The sequence below is a fragment of the Hypomesus nipponensis genome, chromosome 27 (assembly GCF_054491055.1).
Source record: "Hypomesus nipponensis isolate SF chromosome 27, ASM5449105v1, whole genome shotgun sequence".
Taxonomy (NCBI): Eukaryota; Metazoa; Chordata; class Actinopteri; order Osmeriformes; family Osmeridae; genus Hypomesus; species Hypomesus nipponensis.
Genome location: NC_140387.1, coordinates 9,017,897 through 9,039,073, shown reverse-complemented (window position 1 = coordinate 9,039,073; position 21,177 = coordinate 9,017,897). Strand labels below are relative to the sequence as shown.

The 21,177-nt window shown below is 41.5% G+C and overlaps 1 protein-coding gene across 3 annotated transcripts in view; it reads right to left on the bottom strand.

The window, feature by feature from the left end:
* Positions 1 to 21,177, bottom strand: part of nup214 (nucleoporin 214) — a 115,338-nt gene that overhangs the window by 53,625 nt on the left and 40,536 nt on the right. For 2 of the 3 annotated variants that reach the window (XM_084694086.1, XM_084694088.1), the window contains exons 19-25: positions 18,123 to 18,350; positions 16,270 to 16,355; positions 16,089 to 16,172; positions 15,538 to 15,840; positions 15,150 to 15,317; positions 14,635 to 14,743; positions 1,641 to 1,719 (exon numbers count right to left, since the gene is read on the bottom strand). In XM_084694086.1, the coding sequence (XP_084550212.1) occupies positions 1,641 to 1,719; positions 14,635 to 14,743; positions 15,150 to 15,317; positions 15,538 to 15,840; positions 16,089 to 16,172; positions 16,270 to 16,355; positions 18,123 to 18,350 (1,057 nt within the window). The remainder of the gene's footprint in view (positions 1 to 1,640; positions 1,720 to 14,634; positions 14,744 to 15,149; positions 15,318 to 15,537; positions 15,841 to 16,088; positions 16,173 to 16,269; positions 16,356 to 18,122; positions 18,351 to 21,177) is intronic. The other variant, XM_084694087.1, reaches the window with a different exon arrangement.

Sequence of the window (21,177 nt, the reverse complement as noted above, 5' to 3'; positions counted from 1 at the left end):
GTCAATTGGGGCGCCCTCTTGTAGTATTAAAGTGAATATAGCCTGTATGAGCTCCGGAGAAAATGCTATACAAAACATACATTGTCGGTTTACATTTTTTATCTGTAAAATTCCTACGGTAATTTAATCATCCCTAGTTTGTGTTGATCAGAGTTGTGATTAAAGATTTGGGTAAGCCGCAGAAGATTTTCAGATTTAAAATTGGGACGCGGTATTCTTGAGTTTGGGAACTGCTGGTCTACACCATAGCTCTAGCGTAGAAAACCCCTGTGCAAGCAAACAGGATCGACTGAAGGCCGCAATATGCTACTCCGACTCCGTTTACGGATGGTCGGGCGGACGGACACGGACGGATAGACTTTGTTTATGGTCTTCCTTAGGCTGTGGGTGCTAAAAACAAATCACCGCCAGAAGAGTAGGTGGTGCAACAATTTTTTGTCAAAGACGATCTTAGAGAAACCGTCTTTGTGTAGCAAATCTTCAGCTTTACATTGTCCCAGGTTTTCAAAACTATCCTCGGTGAAATGGTTCAAGCAAATGTGTAATTGAGGGTCGAACTGCACAGGGATCTTCTCATAGACAAACATCACAGCCCGTCGAGTGTTTGATTCCTTAGGAAGACTGAAAAGTTTCAGCATTCCCTGTACAGCCTGGAACACTGCATTTACCCCCGTAGTCCATTGTCAATATGCTAGAAAAATGTTATTTGTAATTCTGTGGAAGAACACAGAGCAGCGCGCAGCACATTTTGGGTCGTGACCAAGGTACAGACCAGAGCCAAAAAAGGTAGGGCTACATTTTTTTAATTGTGAGATTTGAATAGGAAAGAGTTGTCAATGGACTTTGAGGTTCACTGTATGTCCATTTTACCCACTGAACTGTCGTTATTCAACTGTGACAAGGTAAATTCGGTTCTGCAATTAATGACCCCTTTAATGTTTTACATCATTGAGAGATATAAAATCATAGAGGTAAAAATATAGAGTTTAGAGGTAATTACTGACACCCTGTTTAATATGCAGTTCAAAAAGGGATTTCAATAGTGCATTTCATTAGAGACCTAAGGTTTCAGTTAAGCTTGTGTCTGTGTGTTTCTGTGTACTGTGTGTCTTTGGGTCATACCCATAAACTTGACCCTTGGTTGACAGAAGTGTGATGTGAGCGTTCCCCTGGTATGAATGGTTTCCCAACCTGATGCAACTTTTATCGCCCCACTGCCAGGACATGGGAGGTTTCTGAGATATTTCGCGCCTTTTTTTAATATTAGGGTTCCCCCCTCTAACCAATGACAAGAGACAGAGGTTTAAAAACGGGGTAAGAGTTTGCAAGACAATAGATCCTGCTATTGGCATTATTGAATTTCAAGATCAATAAATAGCATCTGAGTTGTCAAAAGACATCAATGAGTAAAAGACTTAGAACTTCTTAAGACCATTATTAAGACATTGAGACCAATTAATTAATCACACCAGTTTATGAATGGATTACATGTACGTTGGTCGTTCAGCAAATACAAAGTGATGTACAAATAGGGCATAGTAAGTTCACATTTGCAACAGAATTACAATTGTTAGTGTCAAAAAAATAAACAGCTCTACAGGGTCAATAGGTGGACAGAGGGACAATAGTTGCTCACTCACCCGTTTGGCCTGGTTGGTGGAGGCCACAGTCGCCAAGACCTGTTGGACCACCTGGGCTGCAGGAGCTGGGACTGAAGAGCTGTAGAGGTGGGGAGGGGGGGATTGAAAATGCAGTCAGAAACATTATCACTATACCAGTAAGTGAACAAACAGGCAAAATGTTAATGCATTTTAAGAGTGAACATCACAGTTTACTGTGAAACTGTTAAACTCTGGTTGGGTCATATCAGGTTGGATGGAGAATACAAATCAGTATCAGGGATAGTTAACAGGGATCATTCATTCACCTATAAGTTGATTCACTGGTGTATTTGAGCGTGTATATGTGACACTTGCTAGGCATCAGCTCATAATTCTGACCATGACCCAAGAGCAGCACATAAGTGTTCTGTGGTACAACTAAGGAAGGATAAGAAAGGAGAGAGAAAGAGAAAGGGGCTGTAGATAGCAAGTGCTGCAGGGGGAAAGGGGTTGTTGGAGAGCATGAGCACATGCTCTTAAGAGAAAAGGAGAAAGATGCACTCAGATTGCTAGTCTCTGCTTGGATGGAGGCAGTGACGCAATTCCCTTCCTCCCTCACTCACTATGCCGGTGGAGTACTAGGCAAAGAACTCGCTTTCAACCGATGAATTACCTTCTTCTCTGCACAGCTAGGACTATCAGGATAGGGGATATGGTATTATCCAGACATGGGTGGTTAGTGTGTGTAATGTATGTAATGCATGTGTGTATAAACCTACTGTGTACAAAGATGTGTGGAAGTGATTACTGATGCTAATGGAGTGTGTGGTTCAGATTGAGGGACTTTGTGGAAAGTTCGCAGGTGAGGTGTGTGGGCTTATCAGCATCTCCTCACGGCCCACAACATTGCATCAGTATGAAAACCAGATCAATAGACGCACGTGCGCAGTATGGGGTGTAATCAGTGTCAGCGTAGCTGCACACAGGGTGTTCACCGCGTACATGATACGGGTGAATTACACATGCGCTACTCTTGCGAGTTTTAAAAAGCGCGGAATGAATACTACACCTTACAGTTTGATGGAAAATCTGGTGTGAGATCCAAGTGATCTAAGCCATGCCTTAATAGCTCACTAGGTTGGCAGATGTTCGCTGCGCAATGTCTGTCTGTGCGCACAACTAGATATCGGTCAAACTGTAAGACTTAGTGTTTATGTGGCGTAAGTGACTTTAGTCTGTAATACATTACATTTAGTTAAAAGATTGAAGGGATGGAATTCAAATATTCAAAGGCAATAATCACCGATTAACCACACGAACATGAAAAACATTCAAGGCGGGCAGGTGTTCACAGGTGTTTCTGCACTGTGCATAAGTGTCAGTATGCGAAGCACACAACACACAAGAAGGTATCCGCCACAGGCAGGAAAAGGGAGAAAGAGCAAGGCTGTGTGTCTGAGAAAGAAAGAGGGATAAGTCACCAACGGCTTCAATTAAATATTGATGCGTGCAAGTCAAGCATGTGTCTGCTAAGCCTAGACCAGCTTTTAAAAACCCACTAACAGGCTCTCTAACAATAGTTATAACATTCTAGATTTATTATGAACCCTAAAACTGACCATTCCACTGAGGAGTAGGTTGGACTAGCCCAGGCCATAAACAGCAGGACAGTTGTGTAGTAATAAGCATGGCCCTCAGGTGAGCAGATGCACAGCTGTGTGTTAACCACTCTCCCATGTGCTGTAGTCCTGCCCAGCTTCATAGACTGTAAATGATTCAAAAGGCTGTCTATGAATGAAATGCCCTGACTGCATTAGGTTAGAAAGAGAGGTCCACTAGTGCTTGCTGACGTAACTTATTGTAAATGGTCAATAGCTTAGCCCAATGTTTTTCAACTTTTTTTGAGCCACAGCACATTTTTTACATTTGAAAAATCTGGTGGCACACCACCGACCAAAATTTTACAAGAAAACACTGTAGCCTAATACAGTGTATATAATTGGGTGTGCTCAAGCCTTCGGCGACACAACCATCATGGGCCTCATCTCTGACAGTGACGAGTCATCCTACAGAGAGGAGGTTGACACCCTGACATCATGGTGTCAGGACAATAACCTCTCTCTCAACATCAGCAAGACCAAGGAGATGATTGTGGACTATAGGAGGCGGCAGGAGGAGGAGCATGCACCCCTACTCATCAACGGATCTGAAGTGGAGAAGGTCAGCTGCTTCAAGTTCCTCGGGGTGGACATCAGCAACGACCTCACCTGGTCAGTTCACACGGACAAGGTGGTCAAATTGGCCCGTAAGCGCCTCTTCTTCCCGAGAAGACTGAAGAAGTTTGGTATGGACTCAGTCATCCTCACTAACTTTAACAGATGCACTAGAGAGAGCATTCTGACTGGTTGTATTACAGTGTGGTATGGGAGCTGCACAGACAGGGACCGCAAGGCCCTACGAAGTGTGGTCCGTTCTGCTGAGTTCATCATCGGCAGGAAGCTCCCAGCCCTACAGGACACCTACTACACACGTTGCCTAAGGAAAGCCGGCAGGATTCTAAGAGACTGTTACCACCCATCCGTCAGTCTCTTTACCCCGCTGCCTTCTGGCAGGCATTACCACAGCATTCGGTCGCGCACACGCAGACTGGACAACAGTTTCTACCCAAGGGCCATCAGGCTTCTGAATGGACACTGATATGGACATTGATTTATTGCACACTAGTCACTTACACACCGTCACTTTCAGCTACAGTTACATTGCACTAGTGTACCTCACTGCACCTCGCCACCAGGCTCCTGTACTGTCATTGACATAGTCACTGATCTGCAATTTTGCACTATTGTACTGTACTCCACTCAGGTTAGAATAGGTTATAGGGTTGAAATAGGTTTTATGTGCATTTAGGGTTAGTATAGTGTATTATTTATTGTTATCTGTAATTTAGGAAGTTTTAGGGTTAGTATAGTCGATTATATATTGCTATCTGTATATTTAGAAAGTTTCACTTATTTAAGCTCAGCATAGATGTAAATTATGTTCTGTGTACTTATATGTTATGTTATGCCAGGTGCTTCCGTTGTCTTGTCTTAAGAATTTCAGTGCACAGTCTGACCTTGTTGTTCTGTGTACCTGACAAAAGACTTGAACTATATCAGTGACCCTCAGCATTAGTACCGTAGCTAAAAGTGGCTACTTGGTTTCCCCTTCATTATTTTGGTGAGCAGTCTCACAAGCCCTACTTACCCAGCGTCATGGAGCCGACTAGCTAAATACTTATTTAGCACTAGCATTGCTACCTGCATATACCTACAGCTGGCCGCTGTGTTCCATTTAGCTCCTAGATTCAGACCTACAGTTGCCCCGGTAAGTTTTAGAGCTAGCTAACTACTACACTTCTTCTGTGTGTTTGCATTCTTCCTTTTTAAAAACGTTTCCATTACCACGACCTGTCACATGCGTCATTCATTCTTTTGTCTCTAAGAAGGAACGAGGCAATTAGCTACCTGCTGCCACCCGGACGAATATTACATTACTCCGCCAGTCACTATATTACAGACAGATAAATAATAAATAAACATGTAAGTGAAATTGGATCATTTCTCACGGCACACCTGATGATCGGCACGATGGTTGAAAATCACTGGCCTAGCCCAGAGCCATATAAAAAGAGAGCTGCGATACGCTTTGGTCACGTGGTTCAAGTAGCTCACTGTAGTTCCAAAAAACCCACTGCTGTAAACCTGTTTGAAGGGTTTTCGAATAGCCTGGCTAATGGAAGTTGCTTTGTTAGGCAAATGACGAATCAAAACAGGCTCGGTTAAAGAAATCCGAGATTCTGGCTATCTTCAGCAGGCTCGTATTTACATAAGCAGTCCTCTCTGACGTTTTTGGTGTAGAATGGAGTGAAATACAACATTGTGAATACACTCACTGCCAGTGAGTGACCCGAGTCTGACTGAGGCTAGCGTCAAAACTAACAGGGGACCAATACATGGCTGCCACCAATAAGACTATGCGGGCGACGCATTCACACTCAAATTTCAAGACTTTCACGACCCAAATCAAAATTCGGATGCGACAGATCAATGGGGAATCGCTTCTCTCTTAACCCTTTTACTGCCTGAGCCAAAATTCTGAACATTCCATATGCTGTTGAAATATTATCTTCATATTAATATTTTATGAATTTTCAAATTAAATCATACACCTTAACTGTTTATACCATATTGAAGAGGAGAACAAGGGGAATTTTATGATGTCAATAAATATATGATTACTTAAAGCAAATCATCAAATCAAAGCAAAGCATATTTTGTCAAGGTGATTTCAGGCAGCCATTCTCCATCCGGAATTTCCACAGATGGATGGAATATACACAAATCTGTGGGCAATGTAGAACAGAAGACAGATTAGACATATCATATTTTGATTAAAAGTTATGACCATTCTAGTGACTAGGGGAGACAGGGGAAACCGGAATTATCCTCCCCCAAAAGTAGCTAGCGCTATGGCTGGATACTCCTCTCGATAACTAAAAAACTTTAGAGTTTCTTCCACAATCGACCGAATTGGCCAAACAAGGCATGTACATTTTCGCTTACAGTGTACATAATATTTGGGTGGGAAACACAAGTATATTCCCTTCTAGGGGTGGGCGATATGGCCAAAATCTATCACGGTATGAGTAATTTTATATCACTGTTACGGTATATATCACGGTATAGTAATTGATATAGTAAATTCAATTAAGAAATGGTACAAAATAACCATACCGTACTTCATCATCACACTTGATTATTTATTACAAACAAAAACAACTGCCTCACATGAGACAACACTTGAGTTGAAACAAAAGACTCAAAAAAGTTAACACATCTCGATGCACTGCCAACGATCCGATACATTAAAGATACATAAAAGCAACTACTAATGCGATACGATTCACCCCTATTGCGATGCAGTGCGATTCGACACGATGCGATTCAATGAGATGCGATGCAAAGGGAATATTATGCTATGCAATTTAATATGGTACATAATGATTTACATTTATGCTATGATTTCTTTCTTTGTCAGACTGCAAATCATCAATTAACTTAACAAGTGAAAGTTTTATTTCACATATTAAACAAAGTCTCAGACAAAAGAAGATAAAATAAAATCAGGCCTGGACCTTGCCTTAAACCAGTTCTTCTTTCCTGTTGTATGTGTTCTCTGGATGTGAAAATACGTAAACTATTACTGGTAGTCACAAGCTGCTGTAAACTCTGTCATTTAACACCACACACAATTGAACTCATACGTCCTACTTTTCCTACTCATACGTCCTACTTAAGATGTTTCTCAATGACTCAGCTATATCTCGTCTTACTTCGTCGTACACAACAGGGATTTGTTTTGACGGAGAATAGCTTCCTATTCTTGCTAGGGGTTCCGGTGGAGCTAGCCAATGACTGTAGCCATAGCTGAATCCGAGAGGGAGGCAGACGTCTCCACAAATACCATGTAACCTCTTCAGATGACTACCTAAATTAGCCGTGCTGCCTGTGTACTTTACAGCAGTACGATATATCAATTGCATGGGTCTTGTCAAATTGCCTATCCTACTTGTAAAATCCGAAGTGTTGCCAAACCTTGGATTTATTGCAATTTGTAGGAATGTGTAACTCTTCCTCCGCCATGATAACACTCGCCCGAACACGCCTCCAACTCGAGAGACTTCACGAGAATCGGCCACTGACAGCAGTGGAGATAAGAGCATGCGTATCTAAATATAAAATTATTGGTCACAAATCATTGGTCAAATTTGTAAATACTAAAGGTGTTCGCATACACATAATTCTATATGTTAGAAACAATGCATCGCGATTTCATCCCACATTGTATCCGGCGCACACTTTTTTGATCGAGGCAATTGCATTGTGAGCTTTTATGCCAATGCACCGATGCGAATCGGTGAATCTTCCCATCCCTACTATGCATGCATCGACTCTTGTTCCAGGTTCCTGTCTACGCGTTTTTCCCTTCTAATTGCAACAAAGCATCCCAAGAAGAAGACCGTAAAGGCTTATGTTATGCCTGAGCTGTACATTTAGTAACTTTTTGTTCTGAAAGTTAAGTTGCACGACTTAAAGGCAGTGTTTTTGTATTATTATTACTTATTTTAATATATGCCTAAGTTTTGATACTAAAAAAATAAATGCACTTAATTCATCTCAGTCAACTTTGTCATTGTTCACAGTACAAGTAAAGACAGAGAAACAATGGCTAATAACTAAATGTTTATTGTTGATAGAAAATATTGTTGCATGCATTGCATACTATGCATACCTGACTTTTTAAATTTTGTTTATTTACTATTGCTCTTTAATTAAGCAAAATTAAGTTTGATCCGATTACTCGATTAATCAATGGATTTTTCGGTAGAATACTATTACTAAAAAGATCTGATAGCTACAGCCATAATAGAATGTTGATCATGTCGGGCTACGCATTTATAGCCATAATAGAATGTTGATCATGTCGGGCTACGCATTTATAGCTCAACTGCAGTCTAACCTGCAACGTGTGTGACATCCTTTATAATACAATTATATTTTGCTGAAGGTCTAGACAATACAAGTTCTAATGAAAGTCACCAACTATTGGTATACTACCTCGTATACTTCATCCCCTGCTCGGTGAATCAGGGCGAATTGATCGGAAGATAGTAGATACATTCTGATGAATGGCACGATCCAATTGGGATTCATCATTTAGGAAAAAATTGTTTCCCCCAGTGTTAGCTAAACGCAAATGTCGAAGTAACAGTTTAAAATCGAACTGTGAGTTGTCAAATCAATAACTTTCACAATCAATTGAGAATTTACCTTCTCATGGTTGTATGCCTCTACAGGCCAGTTAATTACCAATTTACATTCCCGTCTTTCAAGACTCCTACAATATACACCGATCAGCCATAACATTATGACCAATGACAGATAGAGTAACACTAACCTAGTTATCATGGCACCTTTCATTGGTTGGTATGTTAAGCATGAAAGAGAAAATGTCCTCAAAATTGGTGTGTTGGAAGCAGGAAAAAATGGACAAGCATAAGGATTTGAGCGACACTGAGAAGGGCCAAATTGTGATGGCTGGGTCAGAGCATCTCTAAAATGGCAGCTCTTGTGGTGTGTTCCCGGTCTGCAGTGGTCAAACCCATCAAGTTTTCCAAGGAAGGAAAAGCGGTAGACCAGCGACAGGGTCATGGACAGCCAAGGCTCATTGAGGCACGTGGGGAGCAAAAGGCTGACCCATGTGGTCTGTTGGGACAGACGTATGTACATAGAGACAGACGGACAACCTGAAAACGATGGGCCTCATTAACCAAATGTTCTTACAAACAAATTTGTTCTCAAACCCCACTTACGCAGTTTTCACGAAGATTCTACCATTCACCAATGTTTTCTTATTTGGAATTTGTTCTTACGGTGCGTTCACACTGCAGCGGGGCGGGCAGAGCGGGGTGTCGGCTTCCCATTCATTTTCAATGAAACCAGATGTTGACGCCCGCGTAGGGCATTGTGGGAAGGCGAGCGGGGCGGCGAAAGTTGGATTTTCTCAACTTTATGTAAATGAGGAGCGTGAAAACACCAGCGATGGCCAATTGGGTTGGTTTCTTGTTTCTTGTAACGTAGCAACTGTTTGTCATGGTAAACATTTCTAGGTTTGACAATTTCAAGATGGAAGATCAACTCATCGTATGTGTGTCTTCATACCCAGTATTGTATGATACGTCTATGTTCAATTACAGAGATGTAAACAAAAAAAATTATGCCTGGCACAGGGTTGCTGAGGTTGTCGGCATCCCTGGTGTGTTGTATTTTGTACTTTAATTCAGTTTTTCACATTACGTAACTTTCTTCTGTGCTAGCTCCATAGTCTAGCTAGCTCACCCGGCACACGATTGACATTCAACGCTGAAATGCTGGCTGGCAGCCACTCGCTATCCATACAATGAATGTGTAGTGACACGTCATAATCTAGCGATTGATTTGCAGACATTTCGAGTAATATAATAAAAGGTTACACATGTCAACGTTTATGTCTGATGCATCTTTTTTTCCAGCCGGAACAAGACCCGTTACAGTACATAGAGTGCGGGTGGCATTTAATCTTTCACTCGGCCTAAAAAAAGTGTGGAAAAAGATAACCTATTGTGTGCTGTAGATAAGATCATGTCAGATCCAGAATGCGTATCGGATTTTTGCTTTATGTGTGTAAAAGTTGTATTTTGTCTGCATATTTGCCATGACATTATACGAACTACAAAAGTGATTTAAAAGAACTACAGCTCTGAATTAATCTGTCTGACACGCCCCCAAGCGTGGTGCACTGTGGGAAGGCCGGCGTTGCAGAGCAGTAAAAAAGTCTGCAGTGTGAACGCACCCTTAGGTAAGAACAGAATTTGCGCACACCCAAGAGCACTCTTACGCACAATTGAGAGCTGACATGTTTGCGCAAAATAAATAGTTATAACTTTTTCAATTTAAAATTGAATATTTCTCTCCTTTATAATTTTCCAACTAATAATTTTCATAATTTTACACTTTTGTGTTTATTTGTTTTAATAAATACACACTACACTTACACTTCTGCTCATTTGTAATGCACTTGGAATTTCCATTGTGTATGAATTGTGCTAGGCCTATATAGATACAGTATTTTACAATGGGTATGAAAGTTTTTTCAATACCTTTAACAAGTTTCCTAAACTCTTAACACAGTGAGCACAACATCCGTCTGTGTAGGCTGTACAATTAACACATTTCTTTTTGCTTTGAAACAAAATGCATAGAGTAAACACACATTTTAAATGCTTGAACTTCTTTTACACACAAGCTCAACCAAGACCAAAACAATAGATTTTTACTGCCCAATTTACCAATGCTTTCACACTGTCAGCAAAGTGAACAGCTGTTTATATTGTGAATTGAAACAGAAATATATCCCCTGTATTTAATTATATTGCTACTGAGAAACAGCTGAAGTTATGCAAATACTGTGCATCACAGCTGATTCCCAACTAGGAAACACTCAGGTGTTGAGGTTCTTTCAATTGCATGACCATATGGTACAGACAGTAAAGAGAACCTCTTTGGGCTGATCTGGTGTGGGAAAAGAACAATATAGAGCAACAAAAGAAAGTAAGAATACAGTAATGCCTGCAGAAGGGAGAGGAAGATAAGTACCAGGACAAGGGAGAGGAGTGGGACAAGGGAGAGGGAGACAAGTACCAGGACAAGGGAGAGGAAGACAAGTACCAGGACAAGGGAGAGGAGTGGGACAAGGGCAAGCGAGAGGAAGACAAGTACCAGGACAAGGGAGAGGAAGACAAGTACCAGGCCAAGGGAGAGGGACAAGGGAGAGGAGTTAGAATGCTCAGGTAAGGGGCAGAGCTCGGGTAATACTGTAAATGGAAGCTATATTGCATATTTCTTGTCCTGTTGCAAATGAAGCCTTTACTACAGCAATTATGTTATGTCTTTTTTTTCAATACAGTAACCGTACATTCTATAAAGCTACTCTGATGTGGGTCATTCAAAAAACTGTAAACTAGCCTTGCTTTGCCTTCAATTCAAATCAATTATGTTAACAGGGAACTTTGCCATCAAATAATAAGTGACTTATCACTGTATTTATAGAACCAAAGTAGGCTTATTCCGTACACTAGGACTACACCACACAATGGCGTATTTATTGCTGCTGCAAAATGTTGCAGATCGTTCCTAGAGGAGGGATCTTCTTTTTCTTCCTTGACCATACCGATGTATTTGCAGAGAGCGACGAGTAGGCTACCTGTTGGAACGCTTTAGGCTACCAAGAGCAGTCCTCATGGATAACAGTCAACTGATTTCTAGGCTATGTTTTTTTGCTTAAGAATTCAGATTAAAGTTAAACCATTATTTTTCCACTTTATCAGTTCTGCGCACTTCTCCAGATACAGCGTTCACTGCATGAGTAATTGCATATGCAGTTTTATTTACTGCTTTGTATCCACAGCTGACGCTATTAAATGTGTCGTTTGTCGCTTATTTCTTGCAGCTGTACCTCCACTTCAGAATTATTATTACGGTTTTCTGTCTTTTGTCGAGGCCTCCACCGTCTTTACCACGTCGTTTTGACATTTCTCTGAGTGTGCACACGGCCCTGCCATATAGTGCCCTTTTATGGGAATTAACGGGGCGTTTACCTATGCAACGGGGCAACGGGGCACGAGCTTTCAACTTACAAAATATTGGGATTCATCATTCTAAGAACACACCTGCGAACAATTCTGCTGTTTAAGAACGCTTCATGAATCACACAGATTTTTCTTAGGAACTTTCTTAAAAACAAATGGTTAGGGTTAGGGTTAGAAATAACTTAGGAAGATATTGGTGAATGAGGCCCATTGCCTCCGGCCACTCCAAAGGGGCATACAAATCTACAAAGTTTACAGGTCAAACAGAACATAAAGATACATGTAGACCTATGCTACCTATGGTCAGGGCACGCTGTACTGGATACTGCTCTGTGCAAGCGAATGGAGATTACATGGGGTACCCTCATAGATACCATCATGAGCCATGGAAAACAGAAAGCCTGCTCTGTCTCTGTTTCAACAGAAAAGCTCAAATTTGTATTTGAAGGCAAAAAACTGAACCCATCCAGATATGATTATTACTAACAAATCTCAGAAGAATTTGCATTATTCATATTTTTCTAAATATGGCTTGTCTTTTGATAAATCACCATCATTACTGATCATTGATCCTGTTAAAATGCTGTTCACAAATCCATATGTTCTTCCTTCAGTGACCTCCCTCATATTTTAGACTTTGTGGAGAGAAAAGAGCAATAGTGCGAGTAAGCATACATGAGCGTCATACACAGTCAGTCTGTGCGTGTGCATCTGCCCTTTAATGTGACATTGTTTTAAAACCAGACCTTTCTCTGCAGACCCTACCTTAAAAAATATGAATCTCACTTACTCATTACCATACTTAACATCCCCCCCAAAAAAGATGTTTTTGGTTTAAAAAAGTGCAGATGCACCATATTAACTAGGGGTGGGGGAAAAAATCAATTCATGTTTGAATCGTGATTCAGTCTTCTAGCGATTCACAAATGTTTTAGTAATTTATTTATTTTTTTTATACAAAAAACATTTGATTAAAAATCGTGAATCAATTTGTGACCCCAAGAATCGATTTGAATCCAATCGTGAGGGATCCAAAAGATTCCTACCCCTACTATTTACACCGGACGCGTCTGCAGCCCGTTACGGCTACAACCAGACCAGGTTTAGTTGTATTTACAGTATTTCAGAAGAGAAGCTGCGAGGCAGTTGTTTTGGTGAGTTTGCAAGATACAAAGTTGTGGTGTCATACAACTAGTGTTGCTCCACTTCTAAGATGAATCTCTCGTCATCCATGATGTAAAATCCTTTGATTTCTGGTAAAGTGAAATACAAATAGGTAGTTTTAATGTAGACAGTGTTTTTATTCTAAATTCACCGGGAACATGTTCCATAAAGCGAATTTAAGTCAGGCTTGTCAGTTACTTTCCAGTTTATTTGGTAAACACTAGTGCTGTCAAACGATTAAAATATTTAATCGCGATTAATCGCATTAATGTCATAGTTAACTCGCGATTAATCACAATTAATCGCACATTTTTATCTATTCTAAATGTCCCTGATTTCTTTTTGTCCCAATCTTTTTTCAAATTTTAATGCTCTTATCAACATAGAAAAGTGGTTCGGATTGCTTTGTGCAAATATTTTTTTTATTGAAAACAACATTGCAATTGCCTGGCTTTGACGAGGGGGCAGAGAATTCGCATCAGCTGTGTGCTTGGCCATCAAGTGGTATTTCAGACTGGACGTGCTGCGATGATAGCTCAGTTTACAACGACAAAACACACAGATCACTGGTCTTGTCAATAGAACCATTTGGCAACTTTTTAAAAGCAAACTTTCCATTCAGAATCTTATTGGCATCCATTTCGGCATCTCGCGCTCGTCATCCACTCAAAACGTAACATTAGCCTACTACCAGAGAATGTCTAATATCCGTAAACGGGCTCTGCTACTACTCTTTAGCCAGCTCGCAAATAAAACGAGTGTTTGGCATGCCTGTTGTTTTGTTTCCGGTCTAGCTAGATCCGGTGTGGTGTTGTATTTTTTCTAACGTCGGTAGTTGTTGCAACAGCATGTGAAAAAAACTACAAAGTTTGCTAGGCCAAAAAGAGCGTTAATCGCGCGATAAAATAATTGACGCCGTTAATTTGGGTTTGCGTTAACGCCGTTAATAACGCGTTAAACTGACAGCACTAGTAAACACGCTTTATGGAACAGGCCCCCAATTTTCAGATTTGTATTTTACCTTGCGACTTGGACGTGATATCCGTCAAAACAGAAAATCTACCCATCTCTCGCAAAGCTGTGCGGGCTGTGTGCCCGTGTCTGGGAAGCTTCTGAAATGAGCCGCGTTTGGTGTAAACTGCACCATTGACTAGAGTGGCCGCGATCAGCTGCAATCAGCTCCGGCATCAGAGTCGCAGCTGTAACAGGCTGCAAACGCGTCCGGTGTATATAGGGGGAAAGAGTGTACTGCAGTGTGTTGTTGCAGGAGCCTTACGGACATCCCTGAGGTGCCCTGTCAGCAGACTCCCACCAGGGAGCTCTCCACTCAGACAGACAGAAGCGTACACAAAACAAGGAGAGCTTGTTCAACACTGTTTAAACTTAAGACTCTTTCTAAGGGTGCAATCTTCAACGCGGCTGACTGAGCAGCATGCCAGATTGGAATTCACTATAAGAACAATTGATAGGTTTGCTGAACTCGATTCAAACTGACATTCTGGACTTCTCATGTTTTCCACACCATGATGTTTTCTCATTCTAACAAAATATGCTCAATAACTGAATTAATCAAATCACCAGTAGCTTTCTAGAACCCTTTTACACACCTGAATGTACCACAGCTAGAAGAAAAATAACTACCTGATCACCATGGAGACAGGCATGGGTGGTCCCTTGTCCTTGAAATCCTGAACGTTGACCACCTGGGGGATATTCTTCAGGGTAGACTCTGTCAGGGAAGCACTGACTGCTGGTTGACCACAAAGGGGTAGAAATTGTTTGAAATGTACATAGTGTTGCACAATAGAAAAATCCATCTGGCTAAACCCTGTAGTAAATATACTGATCCATCAATGTTAACCGTCATTTTATGCTCAAAATTGCTTCAATGTTGTCAAACTGCTGACATTACTTTTGTAGTCAATTCCTTTGTAATATATTTAATAAGCCAGTAAACTATTTTCTACAAAAGGTCAAACATCTAACATAATTCTATACACTCCGGTGACAAAAGGCTGCCAGCTTACAAAGACCTTTGTTTCCCCCTGGTGTCTGAGACGAAACCCATCAACAGTCATTGTGCTATACTGTAGTTTAGCCTTCAGCCAGATACACAATGATTACCCTCAACAAATGATGGCGATAACTCAACCTACCTGGTTTCTGATTGGCCATCTGCCTACGGAGAGCAGCGGTTGCTGCGGCCTGTTGGGCAGGGATGGTGACCGGTGTGGCCTTCTCAGTGGGCGGGGCCCCATGTTTCACTGTTTTGGTAGCTAGTGCCGTGCTATCAGCCCCTCCCATGTGGATCTTATTGGTTGTAACTACAATAACATCAACACAGCAGCATCAATATTTGACAAAGTCAACACAGACACCCAACACAAGACCCCTCAATCATCTCAACGTGCAAGGCACGTTTGATGGTTCTCACTATGTTTCAGAAAAAGAAAAACAAATGTACTGTAATGATGCAATACAAAAGAAAATATGTAGCACTCATTAAACAAAGCTCCATAAAGTCAACAGAAGTCCATTTCTAACCTGGGCTGATGATAGGGCTTAGTCCCAGTCCAGGGTGGTGGACCTTGCTGAAGGGCGTGGACTGGATGGCTCCAAAACCGGGCTGGATTGAGGGGGTCCTCACCACCGTGGGGTGCCTGGGCACGGACACGGGGGACAGTACAGGCGGGGGGGCGGGCTCAGGTTCCAGCTCCTCCTCCTCCAGCTCTGGATGGGTGTGGTTGGGGTCCAGGGCCTGGGCCGGGGAGAAAGACGACGTGGTGCTGACGTCATCCAGGTCTTCGTAGTATGTGGGGGAGAGGAAGGCTGAGCGCGACAGGTAGGCTAGCAGATGGGCAGGCAAGCGGGTGGACAGGCAGAAGAACACATTAGTAAAGAAGAGTACCCCCAAATATACATTCTATACAGTACAATGCTGCTAATTGAACCCCCTACAACAGCTATAACTGTAAAGCTCCTCAAAGAAACATGCACTTCCAGGTGAAAAAAAAGTAGAATATCTAATTAAAAACCAAATGGCTTATGACGGAAGGATGGAAACCAGACGGAAAGCAGCATCAGCAACAAATTACCCGGGGCAGTTGATCTAACTGGAGGAGTCTGCCGCTTGGAGAGGAAGTTGCGTAACTGCGACTGCTTAACTGGAGACATTTTGGCTAAAGGAGAAAAGGTTACAGGTGAATTCATTTGCATCAGGAAATCAGAGAGTAATGTGGTTTTGATCCGTCTAATGGAAAGTTAGATTTATTTTACCTGGAGATTTTGAGGTGCCCTTGGGAGTGGCCTCCAGGCTGGCTTTTAGGAATGCGTTCCTCAGACTTTCCAGCTCATTGTCTTGACTAGAACAGAAGAAAAATATATTAAAAATATATATAAAATAAAAATATATAAATACAAAGATTCCAACGATGTGTCCTGTATACAGATGCTGTTGCAAGCGTGTGTGCATATGTGTTAAACATGGCAGGGCTCCTTTAAGAGAGCATGGAGATAATTTGATTTGTGTGGAGTAGTAGACAATTATTAGTGACCGTGCTCCGCATCAGACCAGAGGTTTATCTAAACCTGGTTCAAATTGGTTTGCATACATTCAAGTAAAAATATGATTCAAGTGTTCTTTGTAGCTATAGTCTATGCCACATTGAGGTTAAGAAATAAAGTGTTGCAGTTAATTTATAGTTAGCTAATTCATCAAACAGAAACTAATTATGCTTGCAAGCTTTGGGTTCATAACTGCACATGAACGTTACGGCAGAGCTGCTGGCACACATGTGGCGAGCATGCATTTGCCCCACTACTTTTCAAAGTGGTAGGGCCTCGCCCCACCACTTTCGACTCAGCGGAGTATTGAGCGCATGTAATGTATCTACTATTAAAAACGAAAAACTTTAGGATCTTTATTTTTCTTGTAATTGATAGAAATATACATTTCAGCCCTTTTCCTCTGTTAACTATACTTCAAACGCCTACTGCAACAAGTGAATGCACCTGTCAGTCACAGTGATCTCCTAGCTACAGCCAACCCGGCCCCAGAGGCAGAGCAACGTCCACCCCTCTCAACAACTCATTCCTATCGAGCAAAACGAGTCAGTTGTAGATGGTTACCAAAAAGGTTGGAAGGTTGGATTGGAAAGAAACAACGTAGCTATGTCAAACTTCCTCAACGTGTCCCTATCACAATAAAATTATCATGTAGAGTAGTATGCATTTTTAGCTACTACATGTTAACTAGAAAGCTAGCTTACATTACATTATTAGCTAGCGAGCTACCTAAATAGGTGCTATTATTTTAAGCTTGCTGATGACATTTGTTTGCCACAGAAAATAGATGAAATGATGACCCAAACGATGGTACTTGACCCAAAGAAAAAAGAAACCCAATCCTAAATTTGGCATGTACTGTCTATAATTTTTACATGCCTTGTGTGTAAGTTAAGGATGGGAATAATTAAACGATGATCGATTATCGATCATTTAGAGGTCCTGTGTCGCCCGCGATACAGAAATGCTGCGCTTCCCTCAGTGAGAACACACTCAATTTAAAAAAAACGGCTACACATGATACCTCGTTGGAAAGCTACGATTCTTGTGCTTCCATTGAAATAAACCAATTCAAGCTCAACTCAGCTCAACAGAAGGTACCGTCAACGTCTTTGTCTGGTGACCGTTCCATCGACAATGCCAGAGAAAAAAGTTTGACTTACCTACGATTACTTCGGAATGTTTAAGGTATGCACACAACTCATCAAAACCTCATCTGCTTACATTCCCAAAGGTCAAAAGTATCAAACCATGTCTAGTAGTTGTCCAAACAATGAATTATATCCACACAGCCACGATCTTGTTGCTTCATTCTTCCTTCGTCAACATTTTTTTTTTCCCAGTGTCTCACAAACAATCGCTCATAGGATAAGATGTGAGTAGAGTACAAACCCGGGGATAGTCTTAAAATGGCCGCTACACTCTAACCTTTTGATTGACACCTTGTTCGACCCAATAGGAGCTTCCATGCCCCGGTGACAACCCTCTAAAGCCAACTAGGTCTGTGCGTCCCGCCCCACCCCCTGCCCCCCCTGTGTGTGTGTATGTGTTCCCTCCCCTCTTACCCTTGTTGAGTGTTGGTGGGTATAACAGCGGTGGTCTGGGCTGCAGGAGCGAGTTTGGGCTGGGAAGGTAACACCGGTGGAGCACTCCAGGCTGCTGCTTCTCTGTACAGCCGCAGGGTGTGCAGCTCCTTCACCAGCTGCTCCAGCCTCTGCTTCTGCTGGTTGATAATGTCCAGATTGTTGGCCAGAGCTGTGAACAGGGCCTCTCTTTCTGGCACAATCATGTGTCTGACAAGGGAAGGAGAAAGGAGTAGGTGGGGAGAGGGGAATGTAGTAAATATAGGACAGGATTAGGTTGTATTCATGTGGAAATCAAGATTTAAAACCAAATAGGACCCAAGTTAAACTGCTTGGACGTAGTAAGAGAAGTCAGGCCAAGATACATCTACTTAAGACTTAAGACTGCTACTCAAATAGCATATGAATTATAACTTCAACTTGAGTACATTGGTGGACGAGAAAGTAAGAACAGGAAGAGCGAGACATAGCAAATGAGAAGGTGCGCAGAGACAGACATAGGAAATTAGTGAGTGAGAGAGCAAGCAAGCATAGAAAGAGAAAAACGTAAGGACACTAAGAATACCTTATGCTTCAAATGAACAGATGCTTATTTTGACAACGAGAGTATTATGTTAACACAAGAAGCGCTGAGCTTCTATATACTAACATATAGGGATGTCACGAGAACAAATACTACAGACACCTTCCGGTTCAAAATGACAAAACACCGACGATGCTCATTTTTTTGAAGCACAGCAGGCACTGTTAGCGACGATGCCAGTGTAGCATCGGTGCTGAGGAAACCTGACAAAAAACACATGTGGAGGATGGCATCAGCAGCTGCAGCGATTGCCCCACCTCGACTTGTTGATAAAAAAAGGCACAAAGAGTTGTATACGGAAATACTCTGCGTATGAGGCAGATCACCGTAGTGTTATCATTAATCCGCAGAAGCCATTATGCAAATGATGCTACCGTGGTCTTCAGACCAAGGGAGGTAATCCTTCCAATTTAGCAGAGCACCTAAAACCGTCTCAAGAATCAGTACCAATCCAAGACGTTCCCGGCTTACCCAAGACCATGTTGACATGTTAGTTTTCCTCTCTAAAAACCTTGAACTAGCCAACAAAGGTGTGCAATACTGTGAAAAAACAGGTTCATCTTGTTAGCTGAATGGCTTCACTGCTGTATCCACTGTTTAGTTTTGCACTGTTGTTGTTTTAGCACAGTAACTTTTGACAAGATGTCTGGAATGTGTTTGGGGACACTAGTTGTTGCACTATGAGCATTAAATGCACTTTATTATGTTGTTCTATGCTATATTGCATACGTTTTTATGTCTAGGACTGTCCCCCCTTAGTCGACTACTCGATTTTCTGGTCGATATGCTCTTGGTCGAGTAAGATTTTTTAAATCGAGCTGCCATATGGCAGTGTGAGATCTGATTCCCGCTTGTGTCATCATTGCTGAATTAACGAAATGTTCAACAGAAATTGTAGATTATATTATTTAAGACAAATAATCAAAACATATATAATTTAAAAGAAAAGGTGTTACTGTTTTTCCTTTAGTTAATCTGCAGTTTGTTTTGGTTTGGTATTTTGCACAAGGCACGAGCACAATTGGCTGCAGAACTACAAACTCTGCCATAGCCTACTTTGTTGGTGTTATTGGTCAAAATGGCAAAGAAATCTGTGGTATGGCAGCATTTCATAAAATTACATTTACATTTACAAAGTACCGGGTGACTCGAAAAATGTTGAATGCAAACTCTGCCAACAACGGTTTATTTTTCATAGTTCGACGTTGAATATGATGTACCCTTCCACCTGAAAAACGTAAGTTGGTCTAGCCCTACTTCGCTCATGCTAACGCCCTGGGTTGAAAAATGAATATTCCTATTATAAGAATCACATCCAAATCGAATGACATTATCTTCTCCAGCCAAGACAACAAAATCTTTCTCTGTTGCAACGTTACCCACTCAGCTTCTACGTAAGTTCGCATGCTGCAAGTTCAAGCAGTGATAAGCGAGCTCTGATGATTTGCATGCGAAACAAACAATATTATTATATAATTATAATTATATAATTTGTAGTACATTGTAAGAGATACTAAATACCATCGGCATTCGGTTACAACAGGACTGGTGATACGAGTTTTATTATTAGTAGGCTATTAGCGGCTAAATCTGCTATGTCCAGCAGCCATTGAGTCAGATCGCGAAAATGTTTGTACGTTTTTTGTTTTTTTTAGCGTTTCAAAGTTCGATTAGTAGATTTTCAGTCGTTTTTGTCAAGTCTTGGTCGACCAAAGAAAATCTTAGTCGGTGACAGCCCTATTTATGCCTACAACATTTTGATATTTTAATAGTTCATGTTTCAATTTCAAGTACATGGAATCTTAGAAAAACTTTTTTTTTTACCGCGGTATCGAAATCGGTATTGAGAATCGTGTTATTTTACTGGTATTAGCACTGACTACTGAACTTTTGGTATTGTGACACCCATATATATATTGTTAACACACTCTAGTGAGTGTATGTGTTACACATACTTGATAACATTCCAGTAACGGTATTTTTTTTTTTTTTTTTTTAAAGCAACAGTTGAGGAAGAACACACGCCACTGCCTCATTTACCGAGTCCACCCAGCCCAGTTCTTCAGACTCATAAACCCACAACAAGAAGGCTAGTCAGGCGCTGGTGGCGGCCGCTGCTTGCTCCCTGGCGGCAGTGCCAGTGCTCTCTCCCGGTCAGCCTGACATGGGTTTACCCGCCGATCTAACTGCAATTGATGAACCACCTTCACAACCTAAACCGGATCAGATGGCTGAGAGGTTCGGGAGTAGGACTATTAATCAGAAGGTTGCCAGTTCATTTCCCCGCTGTGCCAAATGACGATGCACTTCACCCTACTTGCTTCGGGGGAAATGTCCCTGTAAATCGCTCTGGATAAGAGCGTCTGCTAAATGACTAATTATGTTATTTAAAAAGGTATTTCCCTGCACTGTCAAAAAATTGAAAATCAAGGAACGTCTCATAAAAGTGGTATC